The sequence below is a fragment of the Meles meles genome, chromosome 1 (genome assembly GCF_922984935.1).
Source record: "Meles meles chromosome 1, mMelMel3.1 paternal haplotype, whole genome shotgun sequence".
Lineage (NCBI taxonomy): Eukaryota > Metazoa > Chordata > Mammalia > Carnivora > Mustelidae > Meles > Meles meles.
In genome coordinates this window covers 1,588,485-1,614,117 of record NC_060066.1, presented here as the reverse complement: position 1 = coordinate 1,614,117, position 25,633 = coordinate 1,588,485, and the positions used below count along the sequence as shown (strand labels likewise).

The following is a 25,633-nucleotide window of genomic DNA, read 5'->3' as shown; positions in this document are numbered from 1 at the left end:
TGTGTGCCCTCGGGCAAGGCTCCGTCCCCCCGTTCCTGAGGGGTGTGGAGGGAGCCGCTGCCAGGGAGGTGGCGCAGGGCTGGGTCCATGCGCGGGGGGACGTGTCCGCAGGCAGCTGGGGGAGGAGGACAGGATGCCACGTGCATCATAGCCTCTCCAGGCTCTGCCTGTCCAGAGCTGAGGGCCCAGCCTCTGTCCCTCCCTCCATCGTTTCCTCCGCCCCTCCGTCCCCCTTCGGGGAGGGGACCACCCTCACCATCCCCGTGCCAGTCCCCATGCTGTCCAGAGGGACAGAAGTGACCCACAAGCAGTGACCACCAGCTGTGGCTGTTGCACCCCCGGGGGCCTCCCGGGACCTCATCTTCAGGGGTGGAGGCCTTCGAGCCTCCAAGGAAGGTGCGTCCAGCAGCCACACGGCAGAGCCCCTGCCGGCCCGGACAGCAGGGCGCCAGGTGTGAGCCGTGGGCCCCTCCGTCCCGGGTGCCAGGACCGGGTCTCTACGGAGCAAAGGCAGCAGGCCCCGCCTGGAGGCTCTGGGCGGCGGCACAGCCCCTCCCCAGGCCCCTGGGAAAGCATCTCCCTGAGCAAATGGTGCACCGGCAGAATGGGCGAGGGCCCGCGCACCCTCGTCGTCCTGTCCCTCCCAACATCCCCTGCTCCCCTTTCATTCTCCCCCTTCTCCTGGAGCGTCTTTGGACAAACCCCACATCCCACGTCCTTTTGCTGGTAAAGCCTTTGGTGTGGATCTGTGAACAGAAGCAGACGTCATGCGTGACTCTGGTAACCCTCCCACTGTCCCACTAGGATGGAAGCCTGACCGCGCTCAGGGCTCCCCACGGCTACAGGATGCTTGTTTACCGTTGGTCTTCCCGGTCAAGAGTGAACGCAGCCCTGCATGGCGCGGCCAAAGCCTTGCTATGGGGCCTTGAGGGTCCACCAGGAGACAGAGCCCTCTGTGTTGACTTGGTGATATGGGCGCCCGGGACTCACCATAATGTAGTGGCCAGGGAAGCCTCCGCAGAGCGACCATAATGGACTTGGGCTGAGAGGCAAGCACGTGCAAAGGCCCTGGGGCCGGAACAAGCTTGCCACGTGTGGAAGACAGAGCGCCACGGAGGGGGAGGAGGAGAGGAGGCATGAAATGTTGGGAAGGAGGCTGAAGGTCAGCAGCAAGGTCCAGCCAGAAGGCCCGAGGGCTGGGGCGGGGGAGAACTTATTCCAGGGTGAGGGTATGTGCTCTAGCCTTTGTGGGAGAAGGGTGAGGCAGACGGAGAGCAGGCGGCCACGGGGAGGCAGGCCAGAGTCCCCTGAGCCACTCCTGGGTACCAGGCCCTGTTTCAGACCCTGCAGCCAAGACCACAGGACCATCCCATCTCTGCGTACTTTCTGCCCGTTATCCTCCTGCTCCTGGTCCTGCTCCCCTGGGGACGCCCAGAGGCCCCTCCCCAGGGCACAGTCCCCTCCTCTCTGGTGGGCTGCTCCGGGTGGAGTGCCAAGGTGGGGGCCAGGCTGCAGCGAGGAGCCAAGGGGTGCCTGCGCGGCCCAGGGGTCCTGCCTGCTCACTGTCTTAGGCTCAAGGTCCCATGACTGGGTGGCCTGGACCTCCAATAAGGCAGAGAAGATTGTGACTGGCGACTGCCTGGCCTGCTGAGAAGCCCATGCCCAGGCTGAGGGCAGGAGGGGCCGTGTCCTGCTGCGTTCCCCGCCCAGAGAGCACGAGATGGCTGGCAGGCTCAGGGTGGGCAGAGGGGACCTACACACCCGCACACACTGTTCCCAGGAGGGGGCAGGTCCCCGGGAGCGGGCAGGTCCCCGGGAGCGGGCAGGGTCCCCGGGAGTGGGCGAGAACAAAGACAAAAATCTGCGGGGGCGCCTGGACGGCTCAGTCAGTTAAGCGTCTGACTGGATTGCAGCTTGGGTCGTGATCTCAGGGGCCGAGAGACTGAGCCCGTCAGGCTCTGCGCTTCAGCTGGGAGCCCGCTTCTCTCTCCCGCTGGCTCTGCCCTTCCTCCTCCTCCCTCCAATGAACAGATCTTAAAAGACAAAAACGAAGTACCTGGGAGCACCTGTGTCCCTAGTGTCAGGAGTCCAACAGCCCAGCACACAGGGCAGGAGGGTGAGGTTCGAGAAGCTGCTGCAGAGCGTGAACAAGGGGGTGGTGTCCCCCTGCTCGTGTCCCTCACACGTGACCCTTGTCTGTGGACCCCCGTCCTCTGTTGCCTAGCCTTGAGCCGCCCACTGCCTCTGCGCTGCTGCACCCCGACCCGGACTGCCCAGCCCTCCTTGCCGCTGGCCGTGGCCCCTTTCGGAGAGCCGTGGACCCATCCCCTGCACGTCACACGCGTTGGGTCCTAAGGCTGTTAAATGTTCTGGAATCGGCTGGTGATGTGTTTGTCACCCCTTCAGGTCATCGCCCCTCAAGTGTCCCCAGTGCCCAGGAACATGGCACATGGTAGGCACAAAGCCTGTGGGGACGATGGGATGGAACCAGAGAGGGGATGGGGGGACCAGAGAACCAGGCCAAGGGGGCAACCTCCCAGGGTGGCACCAGGAGCCCCATCCAGCAACACTTCTGTGCTGCCCACTAGGAAGCGGGCTCTGGACCACGAAGTCCAGCACCCATCTGACGAGGCTGGAACATGGGCATCTCTGGTTGGAATGGGGCACACTCTACTTGCCCACACTGGTCCCATCATGTCCCTTCTGTCCACATGGCCATGGTCATCGGAGGCCGTGAGCTCTTGATGGATGTTTTTATTTCCCATCTGGGCCCGGGGGACGAGGACACCTAATTCAGGGAGTGGAGCCAGGTCAAGCCCCTCACTGTGGCTCAGCATGCAATCACCAGAAGTTGGACTCTGGAAATTTCTGGGCCGTGTGACGAAGTGAACTCTGTGGAGGGAGTGGATGGCGACTGGCTGTGCGGAGCGGGCACGAGTGGCTTCCTTACTCCAGGTCCCGCACGCACCCCAAGGCTCCTGAGCCTGCTCTCCATCCCTGAGATTTTCTGGGACCTGGTCTCTTGGTGGCTCAGGTACCTTCCGAGGGCAGGGCGCCAGCCATGGACATGACCTAGGAGGCCGAAGGACTGTCCCTGCTCCCAGTGGGTGCCTGGTTGAGTGGATGCAGGGAACCCAGCTCCTCTGGCCTCGGGCCCCCCCCCGGTAAAGGGGTGAGAATACTCACTCTCATCCACGGGTGTAGCACGACGAGGGCCCAGCGCAGCCTGGCGCCCCCCGGGAGCAAAGTAGCAGTCCCAGCGGAGGGCGCGCCAGAAGGCTGAGCACACGTTGCGAAGAAGCCCGGTGTCTTAGCTGGTCCCATCTGTAGCCTGCCAGCAACTCGCCCTTCCTCTGGGCGCCTCTGCGCCCATCTCTAAGGGGGGACACCTACAAGAGAACTGTGAACCTGGGAGGTGACTGATAAGGACACGGCGTGAACTCTTGTTCTGAGTGCAGGGAAGGCGTGGCCCCAGCTGTCCCCAGGGGTAAGGGAGACCAAGTGCAGTAAGCTCCGGGAGGGGACAAAATCACAGCAGGCTGCTCAGTGAGAGTGAGAGGGTGGACGGACGGATGGGTGGATGGATGGACGGGATGACAGATGGATGGACAGATGGACAGACGGGTGGACGGATGGATGGATGGACGGATGGGTGGATGGACGGAGGTGTGGGTAAATGGGCGGGTGGAAACAGTGGCACAGAAATCCCAAATCAGGGCCCTACTTTGCTCCCCACCCCCTCGTATGTGACTCAGGGGATCACCCAGGGCTGCCCCGATGGCGCTCGGAGTGGGGACGGAAAACGTGAATGCTAATGGGAGAGGCCCATGGCGCCTTCCGTGCCTGCAGACAAGCTGGAGGACAGCTCGTGTGAGGGGACACTTGAGGTTCAGTAAACAGAAGGGCCGTGTCATTGACCCGATGGTCTCAGCTGCACTGGAGGGTGTGTGCATCTAATCCTTCGTCCTTGGGAAGTGGGGACGTGGGTCTCTGTGCCGGGCAGCGTCCTGCATGCATGACGGGGCGGGGGCTATGGGCGTGCTGGGGGGGCTCCCGTGTCAGGAATGGGGGGATGAGGCCGGCAGCAGGGGGTGAGAGAGGCTGGCCCCACTCGGGGAGGCTCCCCCACGCCCCCGCCGGGCCCCTCTCTGCTGTTTTACTATCTTATCCGTTTAATTCAACAACGAGGCACAGTGAGAGCCCATGGCCTCATTTTTCGAGCCACAGTAAGAGGAGATTCGTGGGTGCCCTCAGAGCCCCTGGTCCCTGAGCCAGGAGGAAGTCCTGCAGTCTGGGCTCACGGGGAAAAGCACTTTATTAAAATGACGGCCGCATGGAAAGGGGCAAAATGCCTTATTCGGGCGGGAAGAGGACATGCGCAATGATGGCCCCCGGGCCCCACCACTCCCACGCCTGCCTGCGGCCAGGGCCTCCCCCACCCGCTGCAAGCCCCTCCTCGCTCCCCTCCCCCCACTTCCCGCCAGGACCCCCGCCCTCGCCCTCTGCAGCAGCAGGGCCGCTGGGACCCACAGGGGAAGGAGGACGTGGCAGGCCGAGCAGCGGGAGGAAGGGACGGCGCCAGCTGGTGGGGCCCGTGAGAGCGAGGCTGGTCTGGGGCAGCGCCGTCCCACCGCAGGGCGCAGGGCGCAGGGCGCATGCTGGGACCCAGAAGGGGAAGCTGAGGGGGAAGGCAGGGAAGGGGGGCGTGCTGGGAGCCGGCAGGAGGAGCTGACTCCTCTGGGGAGAAGCCCAACAGGGAGAAGCCCGCCGTGGGCCGCACCGCAGCTGTCCGGGAGACTGGAAGGCCGTGTGAGCGCCGGGGTGGCCCCTCTGTGCAGGCCCATCCCGGCCCCAACAGCCAGGCCACAGACAGAAGCTCAGTGGAGCTCCCCGCCTCGGGGTCCAGGTTGGCCCCGGCCCCAGGGCCCAGGGCCTTCCTTGCACGGCGTCCGGCTGCCCAGCCGAGAACGTGGGCCGGCCGAGGACGCACCCGCCAGTGGGCAGATGTGCAGACTGTCAGGGGCCCGGGCAGCCCACCGGAGCCCTGTCCCTCCAGGTCCCACTGGCTGGAGTCGTAAGCCCGTCACGCCCAGGGCAGGGTGGTGGGGAGGTCCTCAGCCCAGCCTGGAGCCCCGGGAGCTATCCGCTAGCTTCTGCAGGCCCCTGGTTCCCAAGGTCGAGGGCCCCTGGCCCACACTCACCTCCACTCGACTCCCACCCTGCGGGGCAGGTGCCCACACCCCACCTGGGTGACAGCCTCCTTCCTGCTCCTTGCCTCCCATGGGGAAAGAGTCACCCCCTTGTGGGCCTCCAGGACCCCCGGCCCAGCAAGGTCATGCTCTACATTTTAAGGGGGACCTTGGGACAAGGTCCCTGACACACGGGCCAGGCTGAGGCTAGCTCCTGTGGCGTCAGATGGCCCGTCCGCTTGACCAGGGCTGGGGGCATGGCAGGAGGAGTGGGCCTCAGGAGGGTGTCCCCACAAGATGTCCTGTGCAAACCCTGACCCAGAGGGGATGTTATCAAGGGCTGTACCCAGACACCAGGTGCCCACCAAGGCCAGCCCGGGCCAACCAGGTCATGGGGTCCCCTTTGGGTCCCCCAGCCCAGTAGGGCCCAGACAGCATAAAGCCAGAGGCCCCTGAGACTGAGAGAAGCGCCTCCAGCTGCCGGGGCTGGCCAAGGAGGCACTTACCCAGGAAAGCAGGACGGACACAGCCGGGCCTGCGACAGGGCCGGGCCCAGACCCCTGGCCCTACTGGGGGGCTTCTCCAGGGGCGGGCAGCCTGTGACCTCTGTGCTCTGTGTCCGATGCTGGCAGGTCACAGCCACACGGGGCCCCTGCCTCTGCTGGCGTGGGAACACCATAGCCAGCCCCACGGTCATTATCCCAAGGCCCTAGCTCTCCTGCCCAGGCTCCCTCTTGTCCTTCCGAGGCTCCTCCAGGCCCTGAGACCCAGTCAACTCAGGTCCCCCAGGCACAGGCCATCTCCCAGATTCTGCCTCTCCCAGAGTCCCTGCTGTAGACTGAAGGGTCTGCGTCCCGGGCTCACCAGCTAGCCAGGTGAAGGTGTCCCTCGTTCCCTGGACATGGAGCTGCTGCACCCCAGGGAGGCTCCCTGATGGGGACGGGCTCGGAAGGCACCCAGGTAGATGCCAAAGCAGTGAGGGGAAGGGCTGGGTGGGAGGCAGCCCAGAGACACCCCTCTCAGGTCACCATGACCCCATCCGTTGGGTCTCAAGTGTCCTGTCTGTCCTGCTGGACCGCCACCCTACCTGGAGGCTGCTCCTGCTGGGGCACAACCTCCCCAAGTCGTGGTCCGCCTACAAGGTCCCGTTCCCAATTCCGGCCAGAGAACTCTTACTCACCCTCCCAGGCCCACTTCCAAGCTCACCACCTCCATGAAGCCTGCTTGGTTCCCCCTGGCCTTTCCTGCAACCCCAACCTTCTGCTGTCTTGAGGGCTCCCTCTTTCGGGCTACATTCATGCTGGTCACCTCTGTCCCACCAGCCAGGCAGCCCCTGGGACACGAAAGCCTCAGTAAAGGCCGGATAAATGAGTAAGGGCCCTGAATGGCACTGGGAGAGCCAGATTTCCGCACACAAGACCGTCCTGGGCTCCTTCTGGCTCCCAAGTCCAGGGCTCAGGCTGAATGACACGGCCCCTGCTTCCCGGACAAGCATTCAGCTGGAGCCCTAACTTACTTTGGCTCCTCTCCCTCCTGCCTCCCCGGGGGTCCCTGGGACTGAAGCGTCGAGTCACACATGGCCCCGAGGACCGGACGGCCAGAGCCGCATCTCCCGTGCCGTGGGTCCCAGCCACGGAAGCCAGCCCTGAGCTTTACCAGATCTCTCAGCCTTGCTGAACATCCCTCTGCGCCAGCCCAGTGCAGGGTCTGGTAAGCAAAAGCCTGTCCCGGCCTCCCGGAGCTCGCCAGTGTAGACAGATGGCCCCGGATGCAGACGCGAAGGGTCCCGAGAGCGCACCCAGCATCAGGCTGGAGAGCGAGCACTGCGGTGGGGAGGAGGCAGCCCGCGTCGTCGGGTTCTAGCGTGCAGGGCCGGCCCACCCTGCCTGCCCCTGCTTAGATGGGGCCCCTCCCCTCTGAAGCTCCCTTCCCAGGCCTCCCCTGGGGCCTGGCAGTCTGGAGGCCGGCGCCTCTCATCTTGCTCCAGCAGCAAGGACGAGGCCGGTGCTGTGGGTGGTGCAGGCTGGTGTCCGCAGACACCGAGGTGAAGATGGGGCGTGGGGGGCCCTGCGGGAAGAGAGCACGGGGAGCATGCGCCGCCCTGTGTGGGTGCCCACAAAATACACTTCTGCACCGCGACAGACCAAGCTCTCTAAGGCAAGTTTACTGAGAAAGGTCAATGTGAAATGAGCCCGCGTGCCCAGAAGTGCCATGCGGCCTGACAAGGCCTCCTGGTGAGGCAGGGTCCTTCCCGGCTCCCGGGTGTTTTTCAGCGGCTCGTAGCAGCGCTGGCCTCCGGCCAGAAGCCCCGGGATGCCGCTCGGTCACTGCTGCTGCTGCGGGCTCTGCTCTGCTGAAGGAGCCCAGGTCCGGGGCCACAGTGCGACCTCAGCTGTGGCGCAAATCGGCTCTGATTTCCGCGGTGGGGACCACGCTGCGCAGCTCAGTGAGGGCCAGGGAGGCCAGGCGGGTCCGCGTGCCGAGGGTCCCGCGTCTTTCTGTCCCTCTGTTCGCTCGAGGCTTTTCCACGAAGCATCTTCGACCGTAGCACGTGATTTCTCTAACAGATTTGTTCGCTACTTTTGGGCTATCTCCTGCTCGGCTGCTCTCAGGGCGACCGGAATGCCCTTGGGATGTGCACGTGCGCGCCTCCTGCCGGAGACCCTTCCGGTGTGGCTGCACGCAGGGCGCGTCTGTCAAGGTGACGAGCCCAAGACCACCACTTCAGGGACCGGGACGCCTCCAAGAGACGCGGCCGGGCGCACCCGGGGCCGGCGGTTCAGCTTCTGGCTCTTGGTTTCGACTCAGGCTGTGGTCGCAGGATCATGGGACGGAGCCCCTCGTTGGCTCCGTGCTGGGCAGTCTGCTTGAGACGCTCTCCCCACCCCTCCTGCTCTACCCTCTCTAAAATAATCAGTCTCAAAAGAAGCACCTGCTGCTGCCAGAGGAAAGGGCAGCAGGGGGTGGGCACCCACTACCTTGTCCAAGGTCAAGCGCACTGAGCGCAGACTGACTGCCTTTACCAGCGCTTTGCTCCGAGCGGATTCAGTTTACTGTCTGGGTCACTTGCTTTGAGCCCTAAGAACGTCCTCTAGCCTTTCTCGGAAGGAAAGCAGGCCCACCGGCAGCAAACTCTCCGTGTGCATCTGGAGACCTCGTGCGCTCACCGCCGGAGTCTTGGCCGTGGCTTTCCTCTGAGCATTCAGACCACACCGCCCCCTGCCCCTTCTCGGACACCAGTCCCACCGGGCGCGCTTGGGGTGGGGACAGCTTTCCCCGTGTTCCCGACTCTGGATCGCGGTGGTGGTCCCACGGGAGCTCACTGGCCTGCTGGTTTGTAGACGAATGTGGGGATTTTTCGGCCACCGTTTGAGTACTTTTTCTGTTCCTTTCTGCCTCCTGGAGCTCTGGTGGTGCGGACGTGGGTGTCCCTGCATCGTGCAGTCACCTGGACCTCCAGGTCAGTTGAGGTCACGGGTTCTTTCTCCTGCCAGCTCACGTGGCTGCCGGGTCCCTCCAGAACCCGTCACGTTAGCTCGCGTACCGGTCAGCCCTGGAACCGTCACGTTAGCTCGCGTACTGGTCAGCCCTGGAGTCCCCACTGGTTCTTCCAGGTAACTGTCATCTTCCCAGTGACGCTGTGTGACGCACCACCGCCCCGCTCTGCCTTTGCTCCTCCCGTTCGGTGTCGAGCCGTGCTTCCCTCCACTGTGTGTAGAATGGCCAAGTTCAAGTCGCTTCTATTGAATCCAGCCCCCCGCGGTTCTGCGGCCGACTGCTCTCTCACGGGGTCTGAGCCACACCTGTTTCTTTGCACGTTCAGGTGGGAAGCGGGTCACCTCAGGGAGCGCGCTGCCACGGTTCTGGGTGCCGGCCACCCCGCCGGGTCGTGTTACTATTATCCTGTTGCTGGGCTGGGGGGGGCGGGAGGGGCGCGTGTCCCAGTTCCCACAGCCCCTGCTCCGACCTCCTTGGTGCCTCCCAGGGGTGCAGCCTGGGACTGGCCCATGGCCGCCCCGCGAGGACAGCGGCTCCGCGAAGCTGCTGGACTGTGTCCCCAGCCCACACCGGCCCCCTGCTGGCTGACGCTGACCACTCTGGCTCTCCCAGTCCCCCCCGGGCATGAAGGCTTCAGAGCCCAATCCGAGCAAACCCAGCTCCTTCGGAAGAACAGCTCCTGAGATCAGCACTGGGAGATTTTTCCTGCCCCACAGCCAGCCCGCAGCTCCGCGGCAAGCCAAGTCAGTCCTTCCGTGGCAGGGAGGGGCCTGGGCCACGGCCTGCCTCTCCCCTGGAAAACACCGCTGAGCCCCGGCGCTGGGAGTGGGAACAACGCTGCCCGTCTCCGACAGCTCTGGGGGCAGCAGTCCCAGGTCTCCCGGGCTGGAGTCCGTGTGGAGCCCCCACCCCCGCGTCCAGACCACCACGGGCTGCCGGCCTCCATCCTCCACACACCGGGCCCCCCGATCAGCGCCCGCCGTGGCCTCGCGGAGGGCGTGGCTGTGGAGAGAGCAAGGCGGAGGGAGGCAGCGGACCTGGCCCAGCTTTCCCTGACGGCACCCTGGTGTGCACGCTCCCCTCCCCAGCCACACTGTCCAGACGCCCTGGCGGCCAGCAGGGCCTGTGAACCGGGACCCGCCCAAAGGCCGGGAGCGCAAGTACCGTGTGTGGCGGCGGAGGGGCCGCTCAGAGGAACTGTGCTTCCTGCCGCTGAGGCGGACGCAGCAGACGCCAGCGTGGGACCTGGAATGGCCCAGAAACACGAAATGGGTCCAAACAGCAGAGGGGCTTGGCTCCCTGTGTCACGCTGCCTCACCACCCTGGGTCGCCCTCCTGGACTTGCGGGCCGGGCCTGAGGCAGGCAGGAACCCGTTCTCGTTCCCGCCCTCATGAGCCGCGAACAGCCCCGAGCCGCCTTCCACCCCCATCCGTGTTCACCCTCCCCAGCCGCTTCCTGCTCTTGTCGGCAAACCCGTCCTCTCCGGAGGCAGGACGGGGGCCTCGTCTGATCACCCCCAGCCTCGGGCCGCGCACAGTGGCCGGCACACGGCGGGCAGGGAACACATGCCACGCTCTGCGCGGGGGCGCCCACACCGCGAGAAAGCCCGCCGGAGCCGGCAGCCGTGACGCCACCTTCCCACGGCGCTCAGGCCCTCGGAGGCGGCGGCAGCGGCGCGTCCCGGTCCCCGAAATTCTGCTTCCCGTGCACCCAGGCTCCGGCCAAAGCACGCGGTCTGCATGGCCGCCGACCCCTGCCTCTACCCCATCCCTCCAAGGCCACATCCGACGCTGGGGCCCTGAGCTGCCTCCCGAGGCTCCATCTTCTGACCCAGGAGAGCAGCCAAGAGCAGGGCAAGCACGTCTGCGTGGGACCGCAGGGCTTCCCACATGCCGCACCCGCGGACCCCACCGCCAGGGCCCTGGGCCAAGTGCTCCTGGGGGATGCGGAGCCCGGGCCTCCTCAAGGTGCCTCTGTGGTGACTGGAGAGGAAGGAAGGGGACACTGGTCCCACGGGCTCTGATTTCACATCCCTAGTTGGGCTCCACCCAGAACTGCCTGAGAAAAAGGATTCTGAGGCGAAAGCATTCTGACTGCCCAAGCCTGGGGGCCCACACTCCGCCAGCAGAAGCCACGTGAGCAGCCTGCTGCCCTGGGGGGGCACGGGAGGCCAGACCCCACTCTGCCCCAGGGCCTGCCGAGTGGCATGGGGGTTCAAGTAGGCGCTGTGGTCTGTGGCTGCTTCTGGAAGGAGCACAGACACCCCTCAGGCCGTCGGTGACAAGCGTTTATTGGGTGGCCACCAAACAGCCAGGACGGGGACGAATCCACAGCCTGATGGAACAAAGCCTCCGCAGGGGATCCAGGAGCCCCCCACGTCCTGCCCCTCCAGTGGCACCCCGCCGGCAAAGTCCTGTTCAAGAAGCACGCCGGGCTGCGGGGGAGAGCTCCTCGGCGTCTGGCCACCTCTCCGGGCTGCCACCACGGCCACCAAGGTGAGGGCAGGTGCTGCAGGGACTCCCGACACCTCACCGCAAGCAATTGCCGTCCAACGACACCGTCCGCCACGGGAGCCAACGGCAGGGCTGCACAGACGTCACTCCAGGCACAGGAAGGAAACGGTGTGGAGGTGGCCCAGCCCTGAGGCCACCTGGCCCGGAGACACGGGAGCTCTGACGACAGCCTCGCGCGGTCCCGGTCCCGGTCTTCGCCCGCGTGTAAAGCAGGAAGCGCGGTCGTCCACGGGCGGCCACGTCGCTTGCGCTTGTGAAGACGCGCACGCAGCAGGCGAGCAGCCTGCGAGCCACACGCGGCGTCCCTCGCTGCCGGCGGGCGCCCCAGTAGGCGCGGGAACGAGAACCAGCAGGTAGCCGGGCAGCGAGGCCGGACCCGAGGGTGCAGCGGGGAAGAAAACGGTCGCAGCCCTGACGCACACACACAAGGAGGGTGCGCTGCCGTCCCGGGGCGCGGGCAGTCCTGGCTCCGGGCCAGTCTGGGCCGCGGGGAGCCGGCGGGGGCCATGGCAGGCGTGATCTTCCCACAACCAAGCCTCACAGCCGGCTCCTCCCTGCCGGGGTACGGAGGCACGAACAGCGAACGCAGGGGTTCCGATGCGGCCGGAAATCCAATCAGCTCCTTCTACGCTGGGTGGCACGCGGAGGCCTAAAACTCATTTTTGAACGCCTCAGCGAAACTTGGGGACAGGCAGGCAGTGAGCGTGAACTCCCGCGGACGGGGAGCAGACCTCGGAGTGGGCTCGGCACGAGAACGCTAGACGTGCCCGTGTTGTGCCACGGGTCCCCTGGGGGCAACAGGTGGTCCAGGGGTGGGGGAGGACAGTCCTGCTTGTGTTAGGGAAAGGGCCTCTGCCATGCAACCCAGCGTGCGGCCCCCACGTCCTGGAGTCCCGACCCCAGGGCTGAGGCCTCCTGGCAACACTGAGGAACTTCCAAGAAGAGGCTGGCATGGTTAAGTGAGGTCACGGCTGACAGGACAACTGTCACCTATAAGCCACAAGCAGCCGTGACCGAGCCCTGAGAGGACGACGGCGCATGCCCAGGGCAACGCCAGCCCCAGCCAAGGGGCTGCAGGTCCTGCCATGAGCTGGCCCGAGGGCTGGCTTTCCTCGTCCTGGAGAGACAGACAGCTCCACCCACACACACAGCAGGGCTCAGCCGGCGAACACGAGCCCAGACTCTGGCCGGCTGGGCCCCCGCTTCCAGCCATGGGACGCTGGGTCGGCTTCAGGTGTGGGCGACCCTGCCGGAGCGGCCACGCACACTCGCCGGCCGGCACAGAAAACACGGCAAGCCCACCATGGAGCAGATGCGCCGGGACGGGCTGCCCCGAGCAGCCGAGAGCGCACTCCGGCCGCCGCAACCTCCTGGACAAGCTCCGGCCCGCAGGCGAGGGCCGCGCGGACGTCAGTGCTCGGCAGCTGCAGAGGAGCAGGGCAGAGCGGAGGCCTCCTGGGGGCCCTCGAGTTTGACCACGGCCCTGAGGGCCCCGCGTCGCCACTTCACCTGCCTCTGCCTGGCAAACACGGAGCGCAGCGCGCGCAGCTGCCCCACCTCCTGCGCCGTGAAGCAGGGCTGACCCTCCGCGAAGCGGACCACGGCGTCGAAGGACAAGGCTGCCTGCTCCCAGGCCACCTCGTCGCCGTCCTTCTTGGCGAGCTCCAGGCTCTCTGCGCCCGGGGCCGGGCCTTCTCCGACCGCGTGTCCCGGTCTGCCCCGCTCGGCTGCCGCCGCCTGGGGAAGCCGGCTGACAGGGCGGGCCGGGGCCTCCCTCCCCAGCTCCAGAATGTGCGCGAAAGTCTGATCGTGAGGCTTCACTCGGAGGCGCTCCGGCTCCTCCTCTGAAGACAAGCCCTCGGCGAACATGACCGCCGGCCACAGCTTCCTCCAGGCCCGGCTGAAGACATCGCCGGGCACGGCGCTCCAGGCGCAGGCCACGTTGAAGACGGCGTCGTTCATGCCATAGCGGGGGTGGCAGGCCTGCAGCGGGACCGGGGGGTTAACGAAGTGCCTCATGAAGTCCCTCCGGATGCCCTGGTCCATGGGCTGAAGCAGTGCCGTGACGCTGGCGGGCAGGAAGACGGTGAAGATGTTGCCGGAGGCCAATTCGGCCTCCCGCGGGCGGGCGCGCGCGTTGTCCAGCAGCAGAATGGCTTTGCCGTCCTCGGGCAGACCCGCCGCCCGGAAGTGCTCCTTCACTGACGGGACGAAGATGTGATGGAACCAGTCGGAAAAAATCTCCTTGTCCACCCACGCGTTCCCTTGGGCCTTGTAGGCGACAGGCAGCTGCTGGATGCCCCCGAAAGCCCGGGGACCACCGCCCTTGCCGACCACCAGGGGCTTGATCTTGTGGGAGCCGGTGGCATTGGCACACATGAGGACGGTCAGCCTGTCCTTGCTCTGCCTGACGCCGGGCACCGCCCCACCCTCCACGCTGGGACTGGGCAGGCACCGCCAGAAAAGGCCGGTCTCGTCGGCGTTGTACACCTGCTCGGGGGACAGGCCGTGCTCGGCCGTCAGGCTCCGGAAGAAGCCACAGAACTGCTCGGCGGCTCGGTGGTCGGCCCCCTGTTTCTCGCCGGACGCGTCCAGCTTCTTGATGCCGTGCCTGGCCTTAAAGCGCCAGAGCCAGCCGCCCGAGAACACGCAGGGCTCCGTTAGCCGCATCTGCTCGTAGAAGGCCTTGGCCTTCTCGATGAGCATCGGGCCCGACACGGGCACGCCCTCGGCCCGCTTGCCCAGGAACCACTGGTACAGGGCGCGGTCCAGGTGCTCGAGCTTGGGCGTGTGCAGGGTGCGCCGCTGCTCCGCGGCCGCGCTGGACGCCGAGTTGGCGAAGAAGCGCAGCAGCTGCGCCTTGTGGGCCTTGATGTCGTACAGCGTGGACATGCCCACGTTGTACTCCTGCATCAGCACCTTCCTGCTCTCCCCCTTCTCCAGGCGCGCGCAGACGTCGATCTTCTCCTTCAGCGTCAGCACCACCCTCTTGCGCTTCTCCCCTGGGCTCCGCCCCGCAGCCTGCTTGGAGGCCATGGTGGGGGGTGGCTTGTCCCCGGGACCTGGGGAGGAGGGAGGACACGCGTGGCGGGGGCGGGGGGGACGGGGAGTCCCGGCAGACTCCTTGCCTCACCGTCCCCGTCCTCCGTTCCCTCACCTGCCGGTCCTGTTCCACGGATCCCGGGCCACCACGAGCCCCAGTCCCTCCTGTGATCTGCCCTCCAGTGCCCGCGACACGGCTGCCTCCCGGCCCCTCTGCAGGAGGCGACTAGTGTCACACCTCCCCGGACGTGTCCACACGATTGGAACCTCCGGTCTTCTCTGAGGAGGACGGTGGCTGCTCCCGCCTTCAAATGTGGACCTTAGAGAGTACAGGGCTCCCGGGAGCGCGGCTCTGATCAACGGAGGCGGCGCCGTCTGTGCCGGGTGCGTGGCGCTGTCTCCCGCCGTGCTCTAGGAACTGGAAAGCAGAACAGGGGAAGAAAGAACGTTACGGGCCGCGGGCCTGGGCCCCTGCCAGCACCCGCTCGCTACTTCAGCTGCAGCAGAAACCACCACGTCGCGGGGGCGACCCACACGAGCGCTGGCCCGAGGGACGCAGCATCCGGGAGGATACCCAGCGGGGCACACAGGCTCTTTCCGGTGACCTCTCAGTCACCACAGCTCCCTCAGGCTGCAGAACTCCATTCTCTCCTGACCCTTGCCCGAACACCCCGCCCCTCCCTGTGCTGCTGGGCAGAGAACAGGTATCCTTGATGGGTCCTTCGGGAATCACACCCTGCCGCGCTTCTCCTGCTAAGACACCGACCTCCTCCATTCTGGGAGGAGCCAAGCGCTGCTGCCCTGACAGTGCCCGGCCCTGCAGGCCTACTCCGTGCAGGGTCTGCTGGGCTGGTCCTGTCTTCTCCCTCCCAGCCTGTGTCCCCTCACTGCCCTCGTGACTCGACCCCCCGTTCCTCACCCCCTCCGCCCAGGAGACAGCGGATCGCCCGGGCGACAGCTACAGCCAGCTCGCTGCCGGGCACCCCACCCCGCGAAGAGAGGCACGCAGCACTCACAGGTGGGCTTCGAGCAACTCCCCACCCGCCCGCCACCCAAGCCCTCATTCTGGCGGTGCCCTCCCGCCTCGCACAGGTGCTGGGGCCACAGGGCTGCTCACAGGCGCCGCGTGGAAACGGAGCTCCGCGAGAACACGACTCAAGACGAACGACGTTAATTCAAATGTAGCGAGAGCTCCACGGACCGGCTCCAGGCCTGCCACCTGCCAGCTCTGGGCACGTCCTCCCCGGCGGGTTGGCCTCCGGGTCTGCCAGGCGCGGGCGCCACTCCTTCAGGGCCTGCCTTCTCCCACCTCCGTGAGTGGACTGCTCGGCCGCGGGGAGCAGAGGGAAGTACAGGCCACGGCGAGGACCAACTCCAAGCGGAGCAGCGAGGCTTCCCGCAGGCTCTGCCCCTGAAACCGGAGGCTCCGACGTTTCCCGTCCCTGACGTGCAGGTGGAGGCGAGGCGTGTGCGGAACGACACTGGCCGGCGGGAAGCACCGTGGACCCGCGAGACGCTACTTTGAAAACCGAGACTCCGATATCCCCACGTTCTGAAACACTTCCTTAACCCAAAGGGCACCTGGTGCAGGATTCGGGGCTTCTCGCCGCGACTTCAACGTAAGCACCAGGCGGAGGCATCGGGAACGCGGACAGACACATCTTACCCTCCGGCGCTTCACACCCGCTCCGGCCCCTGCGAGGGGAAGCCCCGACCTGAGAAGAGCCGGAAGGACTCGGGCCGAGGAGGCGGAGCCACAGTAGTGGGGGGCGCGGGGCCACGGGAGAGAAAATCTAAAGAAAACAAGTAATTTGGAGACTGAAGCAGACGCGGGGAGACTCCAGGGCAAGGGGTGCGTGTGCACGGGGGGGGGGGGGGGGCGCGGCCCGCTGCGGGGACGTCGGGGCCGCAATGGGTTCTGGGGGGCGCGGCCCGCTGCGGGGGGCGTCGGGGCCGCGATGGGTCCTGGGGGCGCGGCCCGCTGGGGGGGGCGTCGGGGCGGGGATGGGTCCTGGGGGCGCGGCCCGCTGGGGGGGGCGTCGGGGCCGCGATGGGTCCTGGGGGCGCGGCCCGCTTGGGGGGGCGTCGGGGCCGCGATGGGTCCTGGGGGGCGCGGCCCGCTGGGGGGGGGGCGTCGGGGCGGGGGTGGGTCCTGGGGGCGCGGCCCGCTGGGGGGGCGTCGGGGCGCGGCGTCAGCGGGCGCGGTTCCGCCCACAGCGCAGGTGCGGGGCCTCCGCGGGACGCCGGGGCGCGCAGACCAGGCTTTCGGGCCGGCGCGTTTGGAAAACGTCTCGTCCCCGGGGCTCCCGTCGGGGGCAGCAGCTCGGCCCAGGGCGCAGCACACCCCGCAAAGGGAAAGCGGAAACCGGGCGAATCCCCGTCCGGCAGATCCCGAGGCGGAGACCCGCGGGGACTCCGCGACTCACCCTCTGCCGGCGGGGCCCCGAGCATCTGCGAGCGGCGGCACGGCCAGGCCCGGCGGTGGCGGGGCTGGGACGGGAGGAGCCTCCGCCCGGGAAGCACACACTGCGCGGCGCCCGCCCCCCGGCCCCGCCCGGCCCCCACTCACCTGCGGACCCGGGCCGCCGCCTCCGCCGCCGCCGCCGCCGGAAGTGCCGCCCGTGCGCGCCTGGCCGCCTTCCCCGGGCCACTTCCGGGACGCTCTAGGCAGCCCGGAGGACTGACTCGGCCTCTCGGTGGTGCGGGCAGCCAGGCGCTGAGGCGCGGGTGGGCGGGGCCCCTGCGCGCGCACCTGCCGACGGGGCGCACCTGCCGACGCGGCGCACCTGCCGACGGGGCGCACCGGCCCGGGAGTCGCGGGTCTTGTGCGAGTGGAGCCCCGAGCTGAAGGGCGCGGGGCTCCTGAGGTCCCGGGCCATGGTTGGCAGGAGCGCGGTGATGCGGCGCCTGGCGTTAGTGAGATGCGGTGGCCCGAGCGGTTTCCTTCCCGCTGAGAGAAACGCACACACCGGAGAGGGAAAAAGGAAAACCGTCGGGTCCCCGTCCGGCTGGGGTCGGGGCCTTACTCTCTGGGGCTTGTGCACACCTGATGTGCCGGGTTCGGATGCGGACGCGGGGCCCCTGCTCGGACCTGGGCCGTCCTGAGCTGAGCTCGTCGGGGACCTGGGGATGCGATGAATGTGGTCTGCGTGCGGGGTGGGCAGGAGTCTTTGGAGCCGGGAGTCCAGCCCCGGCGCTGAAGGTGCCCGCACGTCCACACCCCTATCCCCCCAAGCTAGGAGGCGGGGGTGCGGAGGGGCAGTGTGACCATGGCGTCAGGTGGGAGGGACGGAGGAGGGCCCGTCGGGGAAGGCGACGTGAGGGCCAGAGGGAGAAGAGGAGATGGACAAGGGACGCGGGTCGCAGTGCTGCTTGGTAGCGAACCGAGGGCCGCGCACCTGCCTGGAGCCTCTGTGCCCTGCGCCTTACGGCTCCGCCACCAAGTGGCAGCGGGGGACAGGGACGAAGACAGTTCCACAGCCCCCTGTGCTCCACTCCCTTTCTTCCCAGACTCCCCCAGATGCTGCGGCCCCGGGCTGTCCTTCCAGCGCTCCGCAGAGGGTTCCTGCGGCCTGGGCTCCCTCCTTGGCTCTCCCCTCTCTAGCACACCCACTCGCCGGGTGACCACCCCTCTCTGGACAGAAGGAGCGCCAGGGGCCGCTCTCCAGAACCTTCCCAGCATGTCCTTGGGCAGCACCTCACGCCCAGCCTTTCGAGGCCTGAGCTCAGAGCACAGCCCAGCCTTGCCCCATCCGTGACCCGCATCCCGGTGAGTGGCATTGTCCTCTTTGCCTTCACTCGGCCAAAAATTCAGTCATGCTTTACCCATGCTTAGCCCTGATTAGCCAGGAGCTCCGCCCAGCTCTGCCCTCCCCATCCGCGCCCCGTCTGACCTCCTGGCACCCACAGCTGCTCTCTCCCTGGCCTTAGCCCGCATCCTGCCCCCCGGCCTCCTTGCTTCTGTCTCTGCCCCACATCAGCCATCTGCTGCTGTGTGATGGAACACCCCAAACTCAGCGGCTTGAAATGAACCATTTTGCTGCACCTGGTTCCGTGGGTCAGGAATCTGGAGGTGCTGGGAACAGATGTGCTTGCCCGAGGAGAAAACTGGGGGCCCTGAGCACCGTCTCCTGGGGCGCCCTGGTGGCCCCGCAGGAAGGCTGGCTCTGTCCCTGTGGGAGACTCTCTGCTGCCACCGCATGGACACGGGATTACATGCACCTCCCAGAGCCTACATGCAGCGGTAGCAGCGGCCTGGGGTTTGACACCCCCCCCCCCCCCCGCAGATGCACGGGATTCCCCCAGAGGCTCCCATCATCACTCTGGGACTCTTGGGCCACATCTCCAGGTCTGAGCCCACGCTGGCAGAGAAGAGAGGGTCAGAAAGAGGATGAGAAGGATGAACTTGTGTCTTCTGGGAACGGCCACTGATGACTCTCCCTCCTTAGCCCCCATTGCACAGGACCCAGTCCCCAGGCCACAGCCGCTCCCCACCACAGCTCCCCATCCCTGTTCACAACCAGACTGGCCTTGAGGGTGTCAAGTCTGAGCCCCCCCACCCATCCCTGGCATCCCAGTAGGCTCCGCAGAACGGTCCCCAGCAGGCCACACCACATCTGGCTCGCGCTGTCCCCTCCAGGCCCCGCACAGGAGCCCCTTCTGGGTGTGCTGTCCCTCAGCCCGCAGGCCTCCGCCTGAAGGCAGGATCGGAAGCAACAGAACCACTCACGCAGATCCTGGAGGCCTCGGGTGGGGAGATGTCACCAGCCAGACCCCAGAGCAGGGGGGGCTTTGGCTCTAGCCTGGGGGTGCTTGTGAATTCCACAGCCTCTGGCAGACGGCAGCACTGCCCGCGTGGACCGGGTGTCCTGGGCTCCCTGACCTCACTCCAGGATGGAGGAGAGGCGGCTGGAGATGAGGGACAGCTCATGCAAGGCCAGAGACAGGAGGAGGGACGGGTTTGGGCAGAGACACTGATGGGACATAGGACACCTTTGTGAGAACCAGGACGAGGGCCCTTCTCTGGGGTGTAAGGCCCTTCCCAGAATTCAAGGTGGACGGGCACCCAGGCTGGCAGTTGGCCGAGGGAGCTCAGCCCCGGTGAACCGGGGGTGAGAAGCAGGCTCCCAGGCCCCGGTGTGGGACTCAGTGCCCGCAGGACCCACGCACGCGCACACACTCACAGAGCTTGCAAGACGCCTGAATTTCAAGAGCCCAGAATGGGAGGCCGGGCCCTGAGCGTGCTCTCCCCTGGCGTCCGTGGTCTTGCAGCGTGTGGTTGAACCTCTCGATTTTACGAATGCATTTTTCTCAAGAAAAAGGTCTACAGAAGTGGAAGGTGGAATCAGCTGTGGTTTTGTAATTAACCCACCATCTTTATTTTTAAATTAATTCCGCCCCAAATAGGAGATTCAGCCAGCACTGCGGTCGGTTCACGTGGCGGCCCCGGGAGGTCGCGGTCTGCGGGCAAAGACCCGCACAAGGTGGGGTCAGCGATCCCGCCTCCTTCCAGGGCCTGGTCCCTGCTGCCGTCCCCCCGGCCCCGGCCTTCCGGCTTTCTGTCCCAGCAGGAAGGGGAACGTGAGCGGGCAGGAGCTCCAGGGGACCCAGCGGCTGGGCAGGTAGGTGAGAAGGCGGGAGAGAACAGGAAAATCTGGAGCCCCGAGAGGTGACCGCAGAACCGAGGAGAGGAAGAGAGCTAAGGGTGAGCGGCAGCAAAGGCACACCCCGCCCCCGCCCCCGCCCACCGCCGGCAGGGACTCTGAGCAGCAGACCTTCCCAGAAAGTGGGATGACCAGGGGATCCAGGCTCAGCCGAGGCCGAGGGGCTGTATTCAGCCTGTCCCCAAAGCATGGGTGATGGGACAGCATGCAATCGGTGACCAGAGGCAGGTCCTCCGCGCGAACGGGGTCAGCGCTCAGACTGTGACCCTAGTGAGGGCTTAGTTTTAGACTAGGTCAGAGGTCAGCCCATGCCGGGGCAGGGGCCGTTCCTGACCGTGGCTACGGCAGATGGCCACAGGCTTCAACATCGGAGCTGTGGCTCTTAGGCTGTCCACTCAGTCAACTCGGGCCCCGTCACACCGCCCCGCGGGCTGGGCAGCCGACGCAGCACACCGGTTTCTCTCAGCCCTGGAGCCTGGAAGTCTGAGACCCGGGCCGGCAGGGCTGGGTTCTGGCGAGGACCCACTTCCTGGCCTGCACACGCCCCCTCCTCGCTGTGTTCTTACCTGGTGGCGGGGGAGCTCTGCCGTCCGGTCTTACGGGCACAAACGCCATCGTGGGGGCCCCACCCTCATGACCCCATCGGGCCCGATCACCCGCCGCGGGCCCCACCTTCAAGCACACCGCACCGGGGTTGGCGCGTCAACGGAGGAATCTGGGGGGACACGATTCAGACCATAGCATTTTGGCTCCTGGGTCCCCAAAATTCATGTCCTTCTCACATGCAAGGTACACGCATCCCTTCCCTGTTCGGTCTAACTCCCTGCCGTCTACCCTCTACCTCGGCAGCTTCATCTGTGTGGCTCTGGGCCGGCCTTCTCTCCCGGCTTCTGCCCATATCAGGCTGGAGTGTCCCTGGGGGGGGGGGGTTCCCCGTCCAGGATGGTGAGCAGCTTTCTTGGCCCGCACCCCCTGGAAGGCAGTAGCTGGGCCAACCCACAGTGTCCTCAGGCACCGCCAAGCATCCCCTGGGGCCCGGAAGCCCCTGCTCGAGAGCCACAGCCCTAGAGCAGTCACGTCGTAGGAGTCAGGTTAACAAACACGCGTGCGCCTGTCAATATTTGAGGAATGAATGTTCCAGGCTGTGCTAGGTGCTGGGTGCCCCGAGCACAAAGGCAGATAAGAAAGGCTCCGGGCGAGGGCACCCCCAGTCCCAGAGCCTGGGGGCGGGCCGACGGGCAGACAGGGAGGTCACAAACATTTTACCCCATGAACCACCTGAGCTGACGGGGCTGTGGGCTGGAGTGGGAGTGTTCGGGGAGAAAATTCTGAGCGGCCAGAGTAGAGCAGGAAGGCAGCTGGTGGAGCGACCACACTCACGGCCACCTTTCCCACCGCTGTGTGACCTTGGGCACCGTCATGCCCCTCCCTGGGCCCCAGGCTCCTCATCTGCTAAAGCAGGGACGCCGTCCGCGGGAAAGGGCCCGGACTGGCGGGTGCCAGGGGGCCGTGCAGGAAAGACCCCGATGCCAGGGGGCTCTGGGACTCAGCCCTGGCCCACGTCACTGTGTTGTCTTGATCCAGGACTCAGGGTGAGAGGATGGAAGCTGCCGCCCCCCAGGGGCATCGTTCTGCTCCCCCCCCCCAACCCCGCCCAGGAGAGCTGGGAGATGGAGCTCACTGCCCCAGCGAGGGCCTTGCCAGGAGCACGTACTCGGCCCTGCCCTGTCCCGGGGTGAACCCAGGGGGATGAGGTCAGATGCCAAAGCGAGGACAGACATGTCATCCCAGGGCCAGGCAAGCAGCAGGAAGCGGAAGGTGCCCTCTCCACCCCTGGGAAGGGCCTGTCCCCTCCCTGGACACAGGGGTCAGCAGGCAGTGGCCTCTACCTGCCCACACACGCCTCGACACTCCAAGGGGTCATGGGGAGGCTGTTTACAAAGGGAGGGTCACGTTTAGAGTGACAACAGGGACCACGAATGGGCCCCTAGGCCAAGAGCAGAAGGAAGCCACTGGGCCCTGGGCTTGGAGGGGTGAGGGGATGGTATGGGTCGCACAGGCCGGCCAGGTTGGTGGGAAGGGAGGAGCCTGGCCCCCAGGGACACAGCCCCGCACGGCCGCTGCCGCCTCGCTGTCGGGGCATGGAGGGGGACACGGCCCGGCCTCCGCACCTCCACCCTCAGGTCTCCAGCCACTGGAAGCCCTTTGGGGCCCTTATGGGATCCCAGGACACAGACGGGGTGGAGAGTGGGTCTGGGGCGCAGCCCGTGTCCAGCCTGGTGCCGACCCCCTTCCACTGCCTCCTCCAGAGGCAGCTAACACTCCATTTCCCAGACTCCCTTGCAGCTAGAGTTCCGTGTCCTGGGGGGATTCAGGAAGGTGGAGAGGATTGAGCCTGCACCCCAGTGTGCACACATTTCCATGCACCACGCCTGCACCCTTGGGCTGTGCCAGCCCCCCCTCCAGCCTCAGGGCCCTTCCCAGAACAGTCTCCCCCTTCCCGGTGCCCCTCTTGGGCGTGGCCATTCAAGGCCTGTTGTCCCTGGGGGACCAGGAGCCCTGGGAGCAGAGCAGGGCCCGAGGGAGCCTGGGCCTCAACTTTGGCCTTCCGCATTTACCCCACTCTGGCCTCGCTGTGAGCCCCGCACCTCGCCCAGGCGGTGCTGAGAGATGGCAGAGAGTTGGGGAGGGCAGCCCTGCCCGGGACAGGCCCTGCCTTCCGGAAGCAGAGGGAGAGGACAAGGGGCGTGGTAGGGCAGCCAGAGATTGGGATCCACCTGCGCTGGGGTATTTGCTGGCTGGGGAGCCCGTCCGTGTTGACCGTGGGTGGTGCAGCCTCCCCCTTGCCCGGTGAAGCCTATAAAGCCACCCGGAGTCCAGCCCTGGGCCGCCCGCTGGTGACCATGAAGGCTGTCCTCCTCGCCCTGCTGGCTGTCGGCTTGGCCCTGCAGCCAGGTGAGACCTCCGCCCCCATGGGGCAGGGCCACGGGAACAGCGCTGGGGGAAGAGGGACGGTCAGGGGAGACCAGAGTGGCACTCGGCGAGGGGACCCACCCAGAAGGACAGAGAGAGGAGGCAGAGGTGGGGAACGGGGGAGGGCGGTCAGGCGGAAGGTAAGGGAGGCAGTGGCAGGCAGAAGAGGCTTTGGTCCTTGCCCGTGTCCCCCTCTGGGGCAGCTCTGAGTACAGCCAGGGGGCAGCAGGGACTCACCGCGAGGCGGGAGGGCACGGCGGGGCCTGGCTTTCGGAGGACCAGCAGCCGGAAGGAAGCGCGGGGAACGTGCAGTGTTGGGCGAGGCACAGGCGCAGAAAAACCTCAAGGCAACAAGTGCCCCGGGGGCAAGGAAGGGCCAAATGAAGGGGGGGCTGGGGAGTGTCCTGACAGCACCTGGGGCCTCTCCCCAGGCCCAGCCCTGGGGTCCACTGTGGGCACCAAGGACCGCAGACACCCAGGCCGGGAGTGGGCTCAGCTGCTCTGGTCTGCACTCCAAGCCCCGGGCAGTCCTTCCCGTCCTGGGTCGTCATGAAGTCTCTTAGGGCCTCAGCTTCCTCTTCTGGAAACTGGGGCTCATGACGATGGCCCCCAAGGCTGTTGGGGGGGTCAGCTGGAAAGTGGGGTGACCGAGCACGGGACCGGCAGCACGGGGCCTCCTTGCCTCGGGTGACTCTATCCTATCCCACCATTGTTTGGACTGGAAGGGGCCTTACCGGGCCAGCAGGGGCCACTACCCCCAGGGACAGAGCAGGGCCTGGCCAGGGGCCCACACAGGGTCTCCCGGCCCTGGCGAGACCTGGGCAGGGCTGGAGGCTGGGTCGGACTGGCACAGGTTAGAGACAGTGACGCCCGGTGGCAGGAGCAGTTCTGGAGTCCTGCCCACCCTGCCCTCCCGGGCCCAGTGGGGGAGTCCGTTCCCACCCTGGAGCACGTCACTCCCTTCCTTCTCAGACCAGGGGCATTTGGCAGAGGGGCGGGCTGGGGCACTCGCGGCGGCTTCCAGGTGCCTGGGCAGCCAGTAGGCAGAGACGCATTCCTGGACTCTGATGAGCGGGGTGCCCTCCCTGGGGGTCGGGGGGTGGGCTCTTGTGCTCTCGCACACTGCCAGCAGCTTGGACGCTATGACAGATGAGAAAGGAGGCTGCCTCCCCGCTCTGAGCTCCCCCTGCCCCCAGGCACCGCTCTGCGCTGCTACTCCTGCAAGGCCCAGGCAAGCAACCACGATTGTCAGCGTGTGCAGAACTGCACGGACTCCCAGACGTACTGCTGGACCGAGCGCATCCGTGAGTGACCCTGCCGTTCCCGCGCCTCCCCGGGACCCTGCCCAGATTCCCCTGGGGCTGGGCGGGGCTCGGCCCTCCCTCTTGCCAGTCCCTTGGACTCCCTGCACCTTCGCACCCCCTGGTAAGGACTCAAAGACCTTCTGTCCATCTGCCCACTTGTCCATCCACCCACAGATACAGGTGCTCAGCTTCCCGTCCACTCATCCCTCCACCCATCCCTTGTCTGTCTGTCCATCCATCCCCTTCATTACTCATCCATCCATCCCTCCCGTATCACTCATCCATCCATCCATCCACCCACCCATCCCCTCTCCATCACTCATCTATCCATCTGTCCACCCATCCCCTCTCTGTCACTCATCCATCCATCCATCCATCCATCCATCCATCCATCCTTCATCACTCATCCATGCATCCGTCCATCAGCATCCCCCTCTACCACCCACCCACCCACCCGTCCATTCAGCTGTCCACCATCCACTCACCCATTAGGCATTTTCAGTTGCAGCAGAAGGTCCGGTTGCCTTGGGCACGTGGATATGGACGAGCCCAGGCGCCTGCCCTGACGCTGCCGGCGGTCTTGAGGTCGTCACCCGGGGTGACTCTAAAGTGTTAGAGTGGGGACAGGAAGAGGGCCATGGGATCGAGGACAAGGCCAGGCAGGTGAGCTGAGCAGTCCCTACCCCCAGGTGCTGTTGACATTGTGACCATCATTAGCAAGGGCTGCACCTCGCATTGCGTGGAGGACGCCCAGAACTACTACGTGGGCAAGAAGAACATCACTTGCTGCTCCGCTGACCTGTGCAACGCCAACGGGGCCCACGCCCTGCGGCCCGCGGCTGTCACCCTGGCGCTGCTCACCACTCTCAGTGGCCTGCTGCTATGGGGTCCCAGCCGGCTGTAGGATCCGGGAGGCCCCACACTGTATCCCACACTGGGTATCAGTGCCCAGGGGCCCTGGAGCGCTCTTCGCACACACCTGGCCTGGTCGAGACCCCGGTTGGGCCATGCCCCTCTGCCCCGTCCGGCCTTCTGTGGCTCCCTCCGGAAGCCCTGCCCAGCTCCCCCTGCTCAGCAGGCTGGGTGCTGTCAATGTGGCACCGTTCCAAATCCCTGGAACCCAGCCTGCACGTGGTCTGCCCAACGCCCATGTCGCAGCCCCCTCCTCAACCCTTGCCTGGGCATTTCTTCCTCCGGCAAGACTTCTCTGCCCCCCACCCCCATCAGCGGAGCCATTCCCACCCATGAGGTCCCCCCCAACCAGCAAGGAGCAGGCACCCGGGAAGGCCCCACAAAGGCTGAACAGAATTGGGGCAGGGAGTGTAAGTTCCCATGGGCCCCAAGAGATGAGGTGTGGAGGGGGGTCCAGCTTCCCATGGCCATGGGAGTCCTGGGGCAGTAACCCCAGCCCACAGGAGGCCCTTAATAAAATCCCCCCGACCTAGTGGCA

At 66.2% G+C, this 25,633-nt stretch overlaps 2 protein-coding genes across 8 annotated transcripts in view; one reads left to right on the top strand and one right to left on the bottom strand.

The window, feature by feature from the left end:
- PSCA (prostate stem cell antigen) overlaps positions 1 to 25,633 on the top strand; it is a gene marked incomplete at its 5' end in the record, with an annotated part of 27,764 nt that extends 2,131 nt beyond the window's left edge. Inside the window, 2 exons of the mRNA XM_046021670.1 lie at positions 24,076 to 24,183; positions 24,873 to 25,633. Of these exons, the coding sequence (XP_045877626.1) occupies positions 24,076 to 24,183; positions 24,873 to 25,087 (323 nt within the window). The remainder of the gene's footprint in view (positions 1 to 24,075; positions 24,184 to 24,872) is intronic.
- Positions 10,958 to 16,852, bottom strand: JRK (Jrk helix-turn-helix protein). Of its 7 annotated transcripts, XM_046004428.1 has the most exons (4): positions 16,813 to 16,852; positions 15,361 to 16,036; positions 14,359 to 14,661; positions 10,958 to 14,263 (listed from the first exon to the last, which is right to left on the bottom strand). In XM_046004428.1, the coding sequence occupies exon 4, from the start codon at positions 14,235 to 14,237 to the stop codon at positions 12,612 to 12,614; it is 1,626 nt and encodes a 541-aa protein (XP_045860384.1). In that variant the 5' UTR covers positions 14,238 to 14,263; positions 14,359 to 14,661; positions 15,361 to 16,036; positions 16,813 to 16,852; the 3' UTR covers positions 10,958 to 12,611. The 7 variants fall into 7 exon arrangements, with proteins under 7 accessions (XP_045860384.1, XP_045860370.1, XP_045860392.1 ...); XM_046004414.1 differs by having other exon boundaries at positions 10,958 to 14,661; XM_046004436.1 differs by having other exon boundaries at positions 10,958 to 14,661; positions 15,825 to 16,036.

Excerpts from the sequence above, each read along its gene's own strand:
- JRK (XM_046004414.1), bottom strand. The coding sequence starts at position 14,237 with ATGGCCTCCAAGCAGGCTGCGGGGCGGAGCCCAGGGGAGAAGCGCAAG.